This window comes from Rattus norvegicus, chromosome 3 (assembly GCF_021556685.1).
Source record: "Rattus norvegicus strain SHRSP/BbbUtx chromosome 3, alternate assembly SHRSP_T2T, whole genome shotgun sequence".
Classification (NCBI taxonomy): domain Eukaryota; kingdom Metazoa; phylum Chordata; class Mammalia; order Rodentia; family Muridae; genus Rattus; species Rattus norvegicus.
The window spans coordinates 55,302,499-55,319,998 of record NC_141536.1 but is presented as its reverse complement, the minus strand read 5'-3'; the positions used below and the strand labels follow the sequence as shown (position 1 = coordinate 55,319,998).

At 42.9% G+C, this 17,500-nt stretch overlaps 2 protein-coding genes across 25 annotated transcripts in view; one reads left to right on the top strand and one right to left on the bottom strand.

Annotated features, from left to right (window-relative positions):
- Positions 1 to 17,500, top strand: part of Slc25a12 (solute carrier family 25 member 12) — a gene marked incomplete at its 3' end in the record, with an annotated part of 195,305 nt that overhangs the window by 96,214 nt on the left and 81,591 nt on the right.
- The window catches only part of Dync1i2 (dynein cytoplasmic 1 intermediate chain 2), a 51,242-nt gene continuing 44,538 nt past the window's right edge, over positions 10,797 to 17,500 (bottom strand). For 8 of the 24 annotated variants that reach the window (NM_053880.2, NM_001270624.1, NM_001270625.1 and 5 more), the window contains 3 exon segments: positions 10,797 to 11,460; positions 13,160 to 13,285; positions 15,259 to 15,399. In NM_053880.2, coding sequence (NP_446332.2) covers positions 11,347 to 11,460; positions 13,160 to 13,285; positions 15,259 to 15,399 — 381 coding nt within the window. In that variant the 3' untranslated portion in view covers positions 10,797 to 11,346. 24 annotated transcript variants of the gene reach the window in all.

The following is a 17,500-nucleotide window of genomic DNA, read 5'->3' as shown; positions in this document are numbered from 1 at the left end:
TGCAACCTCACAGTCTGGGAACTCTCTATGTAGATCAGGCTAGCCCTGAACCTGTGGTAACCTTTTGTCTCCCTTGTAAGGTGCTGGAATTATAGGTGTGGGAAGGACATCTTGCTGTCTTTTCATTTTTACTGGTCATCTGTACATTCCTTTTGTAAAAAAAAAAAAAAAGAAGCATGTGAAGTATACAGAGGCATGGACACAGAAAAGTGTACATACAGGTTAAAATAGGACTCATGTGATGACCAGGTCAAGAAATAAAACATCCCCAACAAGCCAGAAGTTACCCATCCTTTCCCCCTCCACCCCATCGCTGCCTACCATGTCTTCATTTCTGCATGGTTTTCCTGCTCACATATACATCCCTAAATACTGTGGTCCCCTCCCCTCTTCTTGAGACGAGATCTACCGTGGTCCAGGCAGCCTCTTCTGATCTTCCCGGCTCAGCTCCACAGAGCTAAGATTATAGGTCTTTACTACTAAGCTTGACTTGTTTATTGTGTGTCAATGATGTGTGTGTGTGTGTGTGTGTGTGTGTGTGTTCACATGACACAGCACATGTGTGGGGTGGGAGGATAATTACTGAGAATCAGTTCTTCCCATTTTCCATGTGGGATCTGGGGATTTAAACTCAGGTCTTCAGGCTTGGGCAGCAAGAGCTTTTACCCACTGAAGCTGTCTTGCCAGCCCTGACCTATTCTTTTTTTTTGAAATCTGTATGAATGAAATTGTGTACCTTTGAGACTTCTTTTGCTAAATACATTTGTAAGGTTCATCCCTGCCATTGTGTGCATTAAGAGTTTGTCCATTCTATTGTATGGATGCATTGTTTATATTTAACTTTTTTTTAAAGATTTATTTATTTAATGTATATGAGTACACTATTGCTGTCTTCAGACACACCAGAAGAGGGATCCCATTACAGATGGTCGTGAGCCACCATGTGGTTGCTGGGAATTGAACTCAGGACCTCTGGAAGAGCAGCCAGTGCTCTTAACCACTGAGCCATCTCTCCAGCCTATTTAACTCTTGATTGACATTTGTTTTCCCAGTTTGTGGTTCTTATAGACAATGCTGCTATAGTGGACATCTATTCTGCACTGTGCCTCTTTTTAAAAAATTGTGTGTGTGTGTGTGTGTGTGTGTGTGTGTGTGTGTGTGTGTGTGTGTGATGTGCACCATATCCATGCCAGTGGCTCCAGAGCTCAAAGAGTGCCAGATCCCCTGGAGATAAAGTCACAGGTGGTTGTAAAGTGGCCAACATGCTGGGAACCAAGGCCAGGTTCTCTGTAAGAGCTGAAAGTCCTTTTAACTGCTGAACCATCTCTTCAGCCCACAACATTCTTCATATGTTTTGGATACTACTATGTGTCTGTTTTACACATTTTCCTACTTTGTGCATGTCTTTTCCTGATTGTTTAGATATATTAACATTTTAATTTTAATATGTTCAGATGTATCGGTATTTTTCTTGTTAGCTTGTTGAGCATCCCTTTAAAAAAATTATTCTTTTATTGTTCTGGGAATGTTGCTCAGTGAGAGCATGCTTGCCTAACATTTACAAGACCCTGCGTTTACTCCCCAGAACCACCGAAAGACAAACACAAAACCTCCAGGTAAAAATGATAAAGTTATTTTCTTGTTCTACACTTTCTAGTGTTGCCTTTCACATTCAGGTTTCATGCAGTTTGGAGCTCTCCTGGTGTCTCTGGCAATGTGGGGCAGACCTTCGTTTCTCTGAATGGCAGCCAGCCCCGCCGGCACTGTTTACTGAAAGCTGTCCTTTCCCAGCTGCTCTGGAGCATTGTCTCTGCTGCTCACTAAGAATCAGCCCAAGCTTCGCTGACTCTAAGGCCTCTCCTGAGGCTGGTGCAGGCCCTCTCCTTACTCTGTCAATTTCTGTATCTAGTATTATACACGATCCTAACACACAGTGTAGCACTCGCTTCCCTCGTTGTAAGAGAGCTAGGACTTTTCTTGGTTCTTCACTCTTCCATGTATAATCTATCAGCTTATCAAAAACCGTTTCAAAAACACTGATGGTTTGATTGAACAGTAATGAATCTGTAAGCTGCTTTGGAAGAATTTGTATCCTTATTATGGGGCCTTCTGATCCAGGAACATACTATATCCCTACCTAAATATTTTCCATGTCTTAATAAAAATTTATACTCACCGAAGAAGTCTTGTACATCTCTTGTTATATGTGCTCTTAGGAAACTCATGCATTTGAATGCTACAGCTAATCTGCATGTGTGTGCATGTGCATTTCTGGATGTGTATGCATGTGTGCACATGCATGTGCATGTGGTGTTAGGGGTTCAATACAAGATTGTATTGTGCATGGTAGGCAAGCCCTTCTCCATTCAACCATATTCCTAGCCCTTAGTGTTTGAGACAGGGTCTCTCTGGTTAGCCTGGGCTGGCCCAGAGCTCTCACTCCTTCCTGAGTCAGCATCTGAAATTCTGGGAATTGTTAACTGGGTGCCACCTTGCCCAGAACTGTGACATCATTCTCAAGATACGACTTGCTTTAGTGTATTGCTCTTGGTCTCATCTTTCAGCCTCATAGTCAACGCTGCTGCCTTTCCTTTTTTCCTTCCCTCCCCTCTCTCCCTTCCTCCCCACCTCCCTCTCCTTTATTTCCTTTCTCCTTTCCTCCCTCCTCCTCCTCCTCTTAGTGCTGAGTATTGTACCCAGGGACTTGCACAAACTAAGGGAACATTCTGCCGGAGCTGCAGACCCACAACCCTCTCTCTTCCTTTGTGAACTTTTTGTAACATACATATTTTATGGTGTATCATTGAAACTTTGGTTTTTCAAGCTATTTCCTTAGTGATTAGAGCTTATAATACCTTAATTTATAACAATCTTGTATTCCCAGTGAGATATATTTTAGTGAAGTAAAAGGCACTCCTCTAAGACAGCTGCCCCGTGCTTTGTGCTCATCTGAGGTCACGACTTGCTCTTCACCGTGGCTTGTGGTTATATTTTAAATACGCTGAAGAAAACAGGCACCAAGTCTTCAGTATTTCCCTCGTTTCCCCCCTCCTGCCGTTCTCTCTCGTGACTATGAGTCCCCTCTACTGCCATTTATTTTCAGATAGGATTTCCTTTAGCAACTGAAGAGCAGGTTGGCTAGCAATATCTATTCCCGTCCTTATTCCTGCCATCATGCCACTGTTTTCTTCCTGTTTGGAAGATGGTTTCGCCAGATCTAAAACTCTTGGTAGTCAGGCTTTTTCTGGAAACATTTGGAATGTACTCCTGTTTACGATACTGTTTTAAATAATAAATCATTTGTTAATTGTATCCTAATTTTTCTTTGTGTTTTAAAATATGATTGGACTAAGTATATCTCTTTTCTTTTCCTGTCTTCTTATCCAGTGCTTGACAGTTCCCGGAAGTCTCTTTTTTTTCCTCATTCCATCAATTCTTCAGATTTGGAGGACTTCAGTTCTTGGATTAAGATTCAAAATAAAAATTAACCTAGATTTTGGAAATATACTTATCAATGTCTATGGCATTTCTTCTCACTTCTGATATTATATTTGTACCTTTTGATTCAAGAGATTGTCCAAATCTTTGTACAGCAGCAATCCTCCTGCTTCAGCCTCAACTTCTTTTTTTTTTAAGATTTATTTATTTATTATATATAAGTACACTGTCACTGTCTTCAGACACACCAAAAGAGGGCATCAGATCCCATTACAGATGGTTGTGAGCCACCATGTGGTTGCTGGGACTTGAACTCACAGCCTCAACTTCTAAACCCTGGGCTTACAGGCAGGCTTTACCACCTTTATCACCCTCACACAGACATGCTTTACAGCAGTGGTTCCAATCTGTGGGTCATGACCCCTTTTGGGGCCGAATGACTCTTTCTCAGAAAACAGAGATTTACATTATGATTCACAACAGCAGCAAAATTAGGAAGGAGCAACAAAAACAATTTTATGGTTGGGGAGTCATCACAGCATGACGAACTTTTTTATTAAAGGGCTGCAGACTTAGGAAGGTTGAGAACCACTGCTTTATGACCTTTTAAACAGGTTCATGCTGATAGGTTTGAGGAAATGGCGGTGATGTGCCTGTGATCCCAACTGCTCAGGAAACTCAGGCAACAATATCATGAGTATGAGGCATGGTATGGCAACAGAATCCTAGCTCTCCATCCCAAAATGAAACGAAGAAACAGTTCTCTCCAGAAAATGCAGACTCCTCCAGATCTAATGACCTTCCATGCACTGACAAATTTGTGATTTCTAGTTAGGCACTGATGGACATGAAGCCCATTAATAAAGGCCTGGTCATTGTAGCAAGATTTTGTCCAATTATATCATAGTCAGCTTCACCTGTCAACCTGACACACTTGGGAGAGGGCCTCAGCTGAAGAAGTTCCTCCTTCGGACTGGCCTGGAAGCATGTTTGTGAAGATATTTTTTTTTCTTTTTTTTTCTTTTTTTCGGAGCTGGGTACCAAACCCAGGGCCTTGCGCTTGCTCAGCAAGCACTCTATCACTGAGCTAAATCCCCAACCCTTTTTGTTTTTTAAATACCAATAATTTTATTTATGTTTGAGAATTTCATGACATGTTTTGACCATATTCTTTCCCCTCCATAGCTCATCCATAGTTCTCCCTTACCGATTTCTTGTTCTTTCTGAAAAATAAAACAAAATGAAATAAACCTATGGAGTCCAATTTATGTTGGTGGACGACTTCTAAGCACGAGACTTGTCCTGGAGCACTGCTGATATACCCATAGCCCTCCATTCATGAAAACAGATTTTCTCTCACTCAGGACTAAAATTATGAATAGTTTCTTGCTTAGGGATGGGAATTTGTGTCCACCTCCCTCTTTCATGATGGGATCTTGTTTGACTTGAGCTTGGCAAATCTGTGTATTCTGTCACAGTCTGTGAGTGAAGATATTCTTTTTAAAGCTACTTGATGTAGGATGGTCCAATCCTCTGACACAGTGCTCTCCCTGGGGTGCTAGCCCTGTGTTGTTTAAGGAAGAAAGTTGACCAAGTCAGAGCAAGGGAACCAGTGAGCAGTGTCTACTTCAGTTCCTTACTTGGCTTCTTGATTATGTACAAGAAGCTGGAAGCCAAATAAACCCTTTCCTCCCCAAGCTGCGCTGGTCTCTGAGCATCGCAGTGACAGAGAAACAAACTGTCAGAACAACTGGTGTTCATTATGTAAGGTTTTGCTCTGCCTCTGGAGATGATGCTGTAACAAAGCAGGGCCCTGCCAGTTTGGGTAAGAGGTGAAGAAGAGCTATGTCGCAGGACTAATGTCAGGGCTTTCTCTATGGTTGACAGCCACACACTGTTCTTCTAAGAACAGAGCCCTTTCTTGTAGGGTGGGAGTAAAGTCCTGAGCGAATGTGTTTGTTATGGGGATAGTTAACACCAAGGATCCAGGTGCTTCAGCCCCATGGGAGTGGTAAGGCATTCGTTCCACTTTATGGTCCAAGTATGAATGTTGACAAGGGAAACCGTCATAGCCTCCTCTAACCTGGTTAAGGCTTGAAGACTGCTCCTCTATACAGACTGTTTCTAACAAGATCAGCCTACCCTGCCTCCTTGTTTAGCTGTATATAATAAGCTGAGCTTCTGAGGGTGCTGTGGCTTCCCTAGTGGGGAGCCCAGACCACCCAACCCCAGGTCATTTCTTTATTCCCTCCACACTCCATTTAAGGCCACCACTAGAGCTGTGCAGAGCACAGCACCTGTGGTGATCATCTTCCCACGGAGCTCGTCATCTCCAAGGGGACTAAGCCTTGGAGAGGGGGAGCATACAATGATCTACACTATTGATTGTTGGCCTTGCACTTCTCAAGGGTGTGCAAGCTCCCCCTTGGCTCACTGCTCCTCAGTATCAGGTGACTGGGGTTCATTCTGTGATGAGGACACCGGAGGAGAACTCCTTTTGGACAACAGCAAGGCATTTGACCCTTTAAAGATGAGCTCCTGCATGTAGAAGTTTTAAAATATGGGCTTGGAGACAGGAAGGTGGATCTCTCTGAGTTCTAGGTCAGCTTGGCCTACATAAGTAAGTTCCTTTAAGTCACAGCTATGTAGCTATGCCCCTCCCCAAAAGTTTCAAAAATATGTCCTCTCCATTCTCGAATTAACCAAGGAACTAAAAATAAAGTTGCTTTTACTTTACACAGTCTTCCCATATGCATTCTCTCACAAAATTGCCACAGAAAGCAATTATATTCCTTATTCAAGAAACACTAGCTGGGTGGTGATTGTCTTTTATCCCAGCACTGGGGAGGCAGAGGCAAGTGGATCTCTGTTGAGTTTGAAGCTAGCCTGGTCTACGGAGGAGTTCCACGACAGCCAGGGCTACCAGAGAAACTTTGTCTCGAAAACCAAAAACAAACAAACAAACAAACAACAAAAGAAAAGAAGAGATTGTTCCAGGTTATCTCATGTACTGGAGACAAACGGATGGGCTCTCACTCTGTAGCCTAGGCTGGCCTCAACTGTATCGTCCTTCTGGCTTAGTCTCCCAAGTGCTGGGATCACAGGCATAGCCACTGTGGCTGTCTTAAAGCAGAGTGTTCAGGGCACTGCATCCGCGCTCTTGTATCAGGCATCTTTAAGTAGAAAAACTTTTGTTACAAAGCATTTCCACTACTTTGCTCTGAAAAAAAAAAAAAGTACTCAAAAATTCAGTACAGAAACCCACAAAAGATAAAATGACTTGCTATCAGTCTTCCCAGCGGCACTCCTGATTCTCTGTCACAGGGTCAGGTCTCTGCACGCTCGGTGCAGAGCAGGTGTGTTCTACACCCCACACAATCACTGCCCCCCAGCTTTCCGGCCACATCAAGTACATTATGAGAGAGGCAGGATAAGCCATTCCCAGAGACCTGAATAAGTGACCTCACGAAGCGAGCTAGGCCTTCCAGTGCGCTTACCCGAGGGCATGCTGTTCCACACCGTAACTGGGAACCGTTAATGGAATATTAACAAGCCCGAGCGGAGACTCCCGCTAGGAAACTAACAACACAAAATACTATAATTTTATAGAAGTTTGTAAAAGACTGCTGATTGGCGGTGGTGAAACTCTGTGGCTAGAGCGACATACAGAAAACTTAAATGTCTGATGTCCATTCGGACTTTTAGGTTGAAGAATTGGGAAGATGGAAAGTAGAAAGAGAATTTAAACATCTGAAGTTCACACATTAGGTCTGAGAGCACCAGCTTACTGGAAAAACATCATGATTGGCTGACTATGTGAAGCCTTGGCATTCTGGCTTGGGACTGGGGAATCTTTTTTCTAAAACTGCTCCGACAACATGTTCCATAAATATCGAAAAAAGGATTCTAAAATCTATGGGGCAGTAAGAAAGTCTTTTTTAAAAATTTATTTATTTTATTTAAGTACCCTGTAGCTGTCTTCAGACACACCAGAAGAGGGCATCAGATCTCATTACAGACAGTTGTGAGCTACTGAGTGGTTGCTGGGATTTGAACTCAGGACCTCTAGAAGAGCAGTCCATGCTCTTAACCACTGAGCCATCTCTCCAGCCCCAGTAAAAAAGTTACTACTACTCTGGGGTAGTGCACTTAAGAATTTTACTTAAAAGAATGTTATTTAATTCTTCAGTTGGAACATGGACATGATTTTGTCTTTTTCATGTGTGTGTGGTGTGTGTGCATGTTTCCACGTTCCAAGAATCCTACCTAGACTTCTCAAATTGCAGGTGAGACACCCTTTCCAGCTGCTGGCATCTATGTTGTGTCCAGGGATCTGAACTCTCTAGGCAAGTATTTTAACTGCCAAACCATCTCCCTAGTCCCTGCATATTCCTTTTGTCAAAAAAATTTAATTTTAAATGTGTGTATATTTGTATGTCTGTACACATGAGTATGGAGCCCACAGAGTCCAGGAGGGGGTGTTTCAGATTCCTTGGAGCTGCAGTGACAGGCAGTTGTGAGCTGTGGGATGTAGACACTGGGAACTGAACTCAGACCCTCTAAGAGCAGCGAGCATTCCTAGCGGATGAGTCTCTTCCCAGCACCAATGTTCCTTTCATATTCCCTTGGCTCATAAGACTGATGTCTAAGTAAATCATTCCATACTGTGTGTGTTGTGTGCATGCACACACAGGCATGCGAGAAGACAGCTTGTGGAAACCGATTATCTCCTTCTACCACATGGCCCTAGAGACCAAACTTAGGTCAGGCTTGGTGGCAAGTGCCTTTAACTGTTGTGTTATCTTGCCAGGATTTTTAAATTTTTTAAAAACATTTTATTCATTTATATTTTTATGAGTCAAATATATCATTCTACTTGGGAGTATTTTCCCCAAAGCTGAATGGTCCCCGCTATCAGCAATCAGCAAGATGACAGTTCAAAAGTATGAACTCTTTTCTTTCTGTTATGTGTCTTGGATTAACGCAGAAAACAAACCCTACCTCAACCAGATGCTAAAACTAAGTCATCAAAAGCACCAGAGCTGTTGGTTTATACCCTAGACCTCTGCTGAAGATCTCTATGACCACACCTTGGATGCTCATGGTTCCCCATGAGCAGTGCACAGTGAGAGCTGTCACTGATCTCCAGTTAGCATCTAAGTATGCAGCTTTTCCAGTTAGAATATCAATCTGATGCAGACACTGAAACACTGGGACTGACAAAAAGACATTTCAATTGTCTGAGAGAAAGCAAGAGGGAGGCCAGTGTGCCTCCCGAACTCTCCGAGTTTCCGCATGGCTAAGTGGTGACGTCTACCTGGGTGAAAGCAAAGACCAGGACAGGTCACCCTTCCCTCTGCCTCCTCTCCTAGAAGTTTCGAGTCCTTCATGACACCGTTCTCAGTGCTGTCACAGATACGTTTTCTACAGCCTTGCCAAACTTAGCAGAGAACTGTATCTGTGATGAGGAAAAAAGCTTCAATTGCTAAGTATTTAGCTTAAATGACAATAAAAATGATCTCAGAAATTTATTCCCAGTTAACTACAGTCTGAAAAACTGAATATGCTTTCCCAGCACAAATGAAGGCGATAATCTTTAACTTCCTATTCAAAAGCAGAGAAACAAAATCTAGGAAATGAGCCAAAGCTGTGCCTTGTCTCCTGCCTAGGAAAAAACCGACCACAAGTAAACTACAATGTATGCCATGAGGTATTTTTCAAAATTACGAAGATCTGTCGTGCCTAAAAGTAAAAAGTGGATGATCCCCGACCCCAGCCAACTTCCTCTCAGTGTGCCTGCCTGTTAGAGCAGCCTCAGGGCTGCTGCCAAGTGAGCCTTGTTCCGTATGACAGACTTCAGACACTCCCTTCAGAAAAATCAATGCTGTGTTCCTCAGTCACAGCAAGACTAAATGAGCAAGGGTCTACTCTATGTTAAGTTTTTCTGAGGGGTGAGGGAGAAACTATTCCCCTCACCCAATACTTATTTATAAAATAAGTATTATTTTATAATACTAGCCCCAAACCCTATTTATAAATACTTAGTGCCAAGGAATTTCTGCTTGAGGAGAATAAATACTTCCTTTTATAAAAGAACAACTTGAGGGGGTTGGGGATTTGGCTCAGTGGTAGAGGGCTAAAGGCCCTGGGTTCAGTCCTCAGCTCTGAAAAAAAGAAAAAAGAAAAAAAAAAAAAAAAAAAAAAAGAACAACTTGAGACCAGTAGCCATTTGATTGACCATGTCAATTTCCAACCTTACTCAACATTATATTTTAACATTTATATCTTCCCTTTTTTCTAGTCATTTTTACAAACTTAGAATAAAAACACAGTTCCTCTGAGTATATGAATTCTTCTGCAGAAGGACAGTAGGACTCAGCTGACACTGAACTCTGACCTTAGAATTCCTACCAGGAGATAATCTGGATGTTTTTTTGGTGTATAATAGGCAACTATGGGGCGACTATGAAAACTAAAGATTTAGAAGTGGACACTAACTGATACAATTAAGGTTAGTAATTTTGGAGCTGGGAGACAAATTAAAAATTATGTACTTGACAATTCATAAGTATCAGAATAAGTAGGGTTCAGGCTTGGTTAACATCACACTTCTCAGAGATGTCAAAGCTAGAACTGCAGTTTGGGTCTAGTATTCTTGGTCAATTATTTCTTACACCACAGAGTATGAAGAGTGAAGAAGTTCTGTTATGTAGACTTCCGTTTTGTAGAATTCTCTTTCAACAGATCCTTCTTATAAAGTCAAAAAAGTTCAAATTCTGAATTCTAGTGTTTTAGTTCAGGTTCTACTGAGTGAAGAGTGAAACTGAGAAGGATTTGAAGGTGAAGACCAGGAAAGGACGCTCCGTGTAAACCTGTAGATCTGCTCTCAACCCCTTCCCTCCTGAACTGACACAGCCAACTTCCACACTAACACACACATTTGCTATCCACCTTGAAGATTTGTAAAACTGAGCTAGCAAACCCCAAGCGTAGAGAGGATTGCAGGGCAGAGTGGACCCTTGAGCTGGGTTCCTGCTGTGGCTGCTACACCCCTGCAAGCTTCTCTCCAAGCCGCCCATTCTCTAATTACATGCATAGCCCCCCAACCTCCGTACAAGCTAGGAAGTGAGCATTTACTCTTTAGAACAGGTAACAGAGCCAGGCAGAAGCTAACCTAAGAGAACATATCCACTGACAAATTATCCCATACGAGTTTGCAATGCCCGGGAGAACAGCATTATCCCTATATGATGTGTATTTAAGGCTGCACAGGATTAAGGTGGCTGCTTGCATCAGGAACTTTAAAAAAGTAACAAAAATTTATAAGAGAAAAATTCAAATTTCAAAACATAAAAATGAAAATTTGAAAAGTTAGCACATATTTGTTTTTATTTATAGATAACTACCATGAACTATAGAGAAGGAAAACGGCATCAACATGAAACTTAAAACAGGTAGGCGAATGCATGCTGGCACTAAGAACAATGTTCCTACTCACTCAGGGCAGTGAGGACATAACTGACAAGGACCCATGTACTGTATTGCATAATAAGGGACTGTGGCTCTTTAGAAATATGCAGAACTCACTTAGTCTGTGCTTTAGAAATAATTATATATAGTAGTACAAGTTCAAAAGAATCCAAAAGAATAATTAACAATATACACCCATGTGTTAGAATTCAGAAAAGGCTGCATTCTGTAAAGTTGTCAGCTGTATTAAAAATGACACCAATCCAAAGCAAAGGGAATAGAATATAAAAGGGCTCGGTAAGCTTTGCTTCCTGTATTAAACCCAGTCTATCCATGGAGTTTTCTTTTAATTCTCGTTTAATCAGAAGCATGCAAATAGTTTAGGATCTACTTCATCCTCTTTGCCAGACTCGATAAGGCTACGGCCACCCTCCAGGCCTAGGCAGGAATCCGGGTAGCCGCTTCCTCCTCTGCATCAGCTCGGCTTGCGTTAATCTCTGCGAGTGTTCGGCCAAATCTTGCCCATTCATCATTTCGGGGAACAGCGATCTGCTGTTAAAAGAAAGACAATGTTTGCTGAGCAATGAAATAAAAATTCATCTTATCTACTATTACTGTTTTCAAATAATTTTTTCCATTAAAAAGTAATAATTGACCTAAAGGGTCTTTCCATAATTACAGAGGCTATAATAATGATTTACAACATTTCAAAACAAAAGGTGTTTGTAAAACATGTCGTGGCAGCCTCAGAAATGAATCTGTTGTTACCACCAGTGCAAGGATACAACAAGGATGCTGTGTAGACAGACTTCCTGGATCCTCTCTGAGTCTTGCTGAGGGAGAGAGACGCATTCAAAACTTTTAATTGTATTTTCTGCACCACTATTAGTATGAAATAGTTCTTTTATTTTTTCTTTTCTGAGACAGGATCTCTCTGTGTAGAATGCCTGTAATTCATGACCCTCACACATCAGCCTTTTGAACAGAGGGTGTGTTTGGAACATAAAGTACTCGTTCTTGACTCTAACCCCTTGGTTAGAAGTTATATTGCTATTCAGCACAGTGTTGAGTAAAGAGCAAACAAGAAAAAGAAGTTTATGGTGCTTTGGCCTCCAAGAGTCAACCCAGATGTCCCTACAGCTGTTCTTGTGTTCTACAGACTGACCCTGCCGTGACAGGACACAGGTCTTCCAATGTGGCCAGAGAACAAATCTGCTTCTCAATATACAAGATCTAATAGGTAGTTACCAGCCAAGTGTGACAATTTACATTAAGTTAATTAAAATTAACTAAAAAAAAAAAAATCACAGTTGAGTTTGACTAACCATAGCTTTTGAATAAGGGTGTGGCTAACAACCACCCATCAGTCAGTGCAGACTCAAAACATCTGCATGCATTGTCCAACTGGTTGCTCTAAATGATAATCTCTCTCCCCCAAGATCTGATTGCTATAGCCACAAAGTATCAGAACAGGATGGGGAATAACCATGTAGAAAAAGTCCAGAAGGATCTAGTCAGGACCAAACAGGAAGAACTGAGCTCTGCTCCCTGTGTCGTTGGGTGCTGTGTCCAGTCAAGCAGAGTGACAAGAGAGCCCAACTCATCCTGCTCAACTCCATCTCATGCCTTTGCACCCAGGCTGAGGTCTCAAGATTTGTTTTTCTCACAGGTACTAAAGAACTATGGAAGGGATGGAGAACGACTCAGTGCTAAGAGCACTGGCAGCTCTTGCAGAGGACCTGGTTTCAGCTCTCAGCACTCACATGGTGAATCATAACAGCTTGTAAGCCCAGTTGCAGACATCCACCAGCTGCTGCCCGCATGCACGAATGCACACACATATACTCAGGCACATTAACTATTCTCGGAGAAAAAGCTAGCCGAAGATGTTATCTTTGATTTCTACTATCTAGTTCACACAAATCTATGAACACACAATAAACTTTTATCTCAGTATCAATTCTGTAAAACTCCAAGTCTGCTTTGTGATCCCACATTTCCTTGTCTGAAGAATTCCTAGCAACACAGGAATCTAGAAGCATGGTACTGTCATACGCTGTTACATCTGTAGCATGAGAGCACAGGATGCCCACTTAGAGAGATGGCCTCACAAGCTGCTTCTGTGGTGGAATGCACACAACCATGCAGTTCATACAATTCACGAGCTACACTGCTAGACTCAGCTACCACAACCCCTTCACAGCTCTGCCACTAAGAAAATGTGTCAAAACTATAGCAGCAAGCCCCATACCTCGCCCACATCATATATGACAATCTGTCCTTCAGAATCACCCACGGCGATCTCTCTTCCCGAGTGGGTCCATCTCACACGGTTAAGGGCAGGGTTGCCCTCCACAGAAATGCTGGCAGTCGGCACCTAAGTCATTTAACACAGCATAGTTAAAAGTCTCATCAGCTTCCGAACATGTAAACGACAACACTTCTCCAATCTGTGTTTCTAAAAAGAGATGAGACAAGATAGAGAATTTTCCCACCTTCCTCTCTGTTCAGATTTATTATAACGACATTACCGTCACCCCTTGAAGATGAGCTGGGAAAATATGAAGTACTTAGCTAAGAAATTCTTACATGGCTGTATGCATTTCCATAGTAAAGGGTTTTTATGTTTACTTCTTTAAGGAGTCAAACTGTTTTAAAACATTATTAAAACTCATTTTAAAAAGAAAATATTTCCAGTGCCATCAAACCAGATCACAGTTCAGTCTTAAAGGAGAGGAATTACTTTTGCAGTTGTACCTTCCTCAGCTAAAACCAGTTAAATCGACAGACAGCAGCTCCTAGAAAGAGTCCACACTGTTGGGACAAAGTTTTCCCACGCCCCTGCTCCAGGGAAGGCTCCGAGGAGACAGTGCCCACGCAGGGGTGGGGGCTCTGGCGTCTGACTGCACATCCGCTACACTCAGTAACACTCACTGAGGCACACAAAAAAGCATGATTAAACTTACAAGTTTTGAAATATGACCAATGTAGTCCCTATGGTGACATCAGTCAATCCTAAGCTATTATCCCAGAGGCATTATAATCAAACTATTAAGAGAAAGATCTTCAACTAATTATGGTCATAAATTTTGGTAGAAAAATCCAAACTAAGAAAGTAAACTTGGACAGGGCATGGTGGTGCATGCCTTTAATCCCCACACTGGGCTTGGGGGTGGGTGGGGTTGTTGGGCAGAAGCAGGGGGATGACCTCTGTGAGTTCAAAGCCAGCCTAGCCCATAGATTGCATTCTAGAACTATGTAGTCAGCTTGCCAGATAAACAAACACATACATACGTACGTACGTACGTACGTACGTACATACATACATACATACATACATACATTCATACATAAATAAATGAACAAATTAGTGAATGGTAGGTAATAATAGTATTGAAATTCTTGCATTTCCAACATATCTCTCCCTTTCTCATCTTTGTAGAACTAAGTACTTGACTTCCAAGGATCTGGAGAGATGGCCCCAGGGAGCTGGAGGGCACCAGTGACTCTCCCACAAGCACTACTAACAATTGTTATGAGCATCACATCTGCTAACCAGAGGCAATACGGGACCTAAAAACACTTCAGGTCTCTTTAAACTAGCTAAGGATAACTCACGGACACAGTTAAATGCATTGCCAAATGTGGTAAAGCAATTAAGAAATGTGATAGTTTCTATATTAGTAATACTAGTATTTATGATGCTGGGATCTATACCTAGGGTCTTGTACATGCTAAGCAAATATTCTCCCTCTGAGTTACATGCTCAGACCTTGGGTTTCTGAGGCAGGGTCTTGCCATGTAGGTAGCCTCTAACTCACTGACACTCTTGCCTCTGCCTCCCAAGTCTTGGGGTTAACCTGCGTGTGCCATCATGCTCGGCTCCATATTCATTTTATAGTTAATGTCACTGATCTCAATCCTTCATGGAGAAAGGCCATCGAAATACATTGGCTTTCTTTCACACATGTCAGTCTAAGGCTAGCATCTGTGGATGTACACAATCCTGCCAAGGCTGACAGGGAACTCAGAATGAAGGTTAACTTACTCTGACAATGACGAGGCTCTGTTTCCTAGACTAAGAAAGAAAGCACAGTCTACGCCCCATGGAGGCCGTGCCTGGACAGGAGGCCGAGGCTGCTTCCCAGCAGCCAGGCTGCCCGGTGTTCACAGCAGCGCCGTCTCCTCCTGCAGCTCGGCATAGCATGCTGTTTGTTACGGAGGGACAGAGCTTACTTGGTTTCTTTGTGATGAAGCTACAATCACAGAGCACTTTTACATTCCTTGGGATAAAAGAAATTTCACAAATTATTCAATAAATCTCCGATTTTCTGTCATTTCCCAGCTCACCTCTGTGTCATTGTTGAGATTCCATAGATCCAGTCTCCCCATGCCATCCACACAGGCAAACAGGGCTGGGTGGGTGGGTGACCACATAACATCATAGACATAGTCTGAATTATCTTCAAATGAGTACAAAGGCTTGTTATTCTGAAAAGGAAAAGTTAATTTTTAGCACAGTCAGCATAGGAGACGCACAGAAATCCTTCCCCACTCGTCCCCGACACACGCCAGAGATCCTAAGGCAGTCTGACACCAGCTCAGCCTAGACTGTCTCCCTCTCTCACTGCGAACTAAGTACTGGGTAGCACCTTCCTCTTAACCAGTAGCAGTGATGCTACCTTTGAGAAAGGAATAAAATAAGCCTCAGAACACATGTCAGTGAACAGTCCCTGAACAACGACAGCAGAGGCACCGGTCTTCTTGAATCGCCTGGAAATCTCCCTATGGAAGCAGGTAAAGCAACTAGAGAGCCAAAGCAAAGTCTCACAGTGTCTCCAGCAAAAATGAGAGACGTCAGCGGTAAGCCGGGCGAGCCAGGCTCTGCAGGTTGTAAGACCCAGAGTGTCAGCATCTGTGTGAGAAGAGACTGACGGCCACAGTGCACACAGACGCTCGCTTGGCACTGTGATGTGGAGCAGTCTGAGAACAGCAGAAACCAGAGGAGTTCCGCATCTCTCCATGTACACTGAGCGCTATAGGTCTCCTGCTCTCGTCTGGGTCTCACACACTCTAAGCTGGCAGACTTGAGTGCGGGAGCAGCTGGAAGGTGGAGGACAACCCGTGGGAGGCGGCTCTTGATCTACCATGTGGGTCTCGGGCTTGAACTCAGGTCGTCGGTCTTGGTGGAAAACACCTTTACCTGTTAAGCCATCTATCTTACCAGCCCGATTTTAGAAAAAAGGTATGATAGTTAATGTCAATATCATGGTTATTGCAGTAGCCCATAATGCTTAACTAAAAACAAAACATAAAAACAAAACCTAATACCCCCTGCAAATTAACAAAAAATTAAAAAACAAAAACAAAAAAACTAAGCCAAACAGAGACAAGGGTAGTTCTTTTCTTTCAAAGTCACTGTTAAGAGAATAGCGACACAGACCGCCTCCCCCGAAAGGTGTTTACAATCACCCGTGAGCTTTGTAAAGCCACCCCAGAGGGTAACTCACTCGTATTTCCGGCACACTAATGATTCTAAAAGCTTTGACTACTGTGACAGTACTTTAGACACCCCATTTCCAGGCAGTTTTTTTTTGTTTTTTTTTTTCTTAGTTCTTTTTTTCGGAGCTGGGGACCGAACCCAGGGCCTTGCGCTTCCTAGGCAAGCGCTCTACCACTGAGCTAAATCCCCAACCCCTACAGGCAGTTTTAAGGTCTATCACTGAAAACCTAAAACAAAGTTGCTAACAGTCATATTCCTATATTCAATCAGAATGTGGTGCTGGGGACTGGGGAGCGGCTCAGAGGCATAGCACTTGCCTAGCATTCTGGAGGCACTAGAGTTAGTGTCCACGCTGGAGGGAACAAAAATGTGATGGTCTACATGCTGGGCATAGCTCCATGGTAGAACAACTGCCCGGCATGTGCTAGACTCTGAGTTCAAGCCAAGTCCTGCAAAAATGGGCAAAGTCATGAACATTTCACAAAATGGGCAATAATGTCATGAAGGCTGCTTAATCACCACGCTGCACATGAAAACACCTGGCAATGTCACTTCACCCACTGGAAGGTTAAAAGGGAAAACACCAGAAACTCTAAGTAGGGACAAGGTGCAGAGCAAGCAGACCCACACATACCCTCCTCGTGCATCAGGAACTGGCAGACTCTTTTGGAATTGCCAGGTGCTATCTCTTCAAGCTGGACACCTACACATGTCCTCTGACCACGCCAGTCCATGCTAAGTGTGTGCTCACTCAGAACTGACTGCTCATGGCCACCAAAGGACAACTATGACCTGGCACCATGGGCTACTCCTGTAATCCCAGTATCTGGAATGATCGTAAGTTTGAGGGCGGCCTGGGCTTCACAGCAAGACACAAAAAACTAAAGGGAGAGAAAGACAGTATCTTCTCCAAGTGAAACTGAAGTCACCCACACTTTGTCAGCAGAATAGACACATGAACTGTTTTATTTCCATGGCCGGAGAATGACCTGGAACTACACTCGGGTGCATGAGACTCACAGTAACAAAGGTCAGCAAGCCAGAATGAGTACATACTCCTTCTTATAAACCACGAGTTATTTAAAAAGC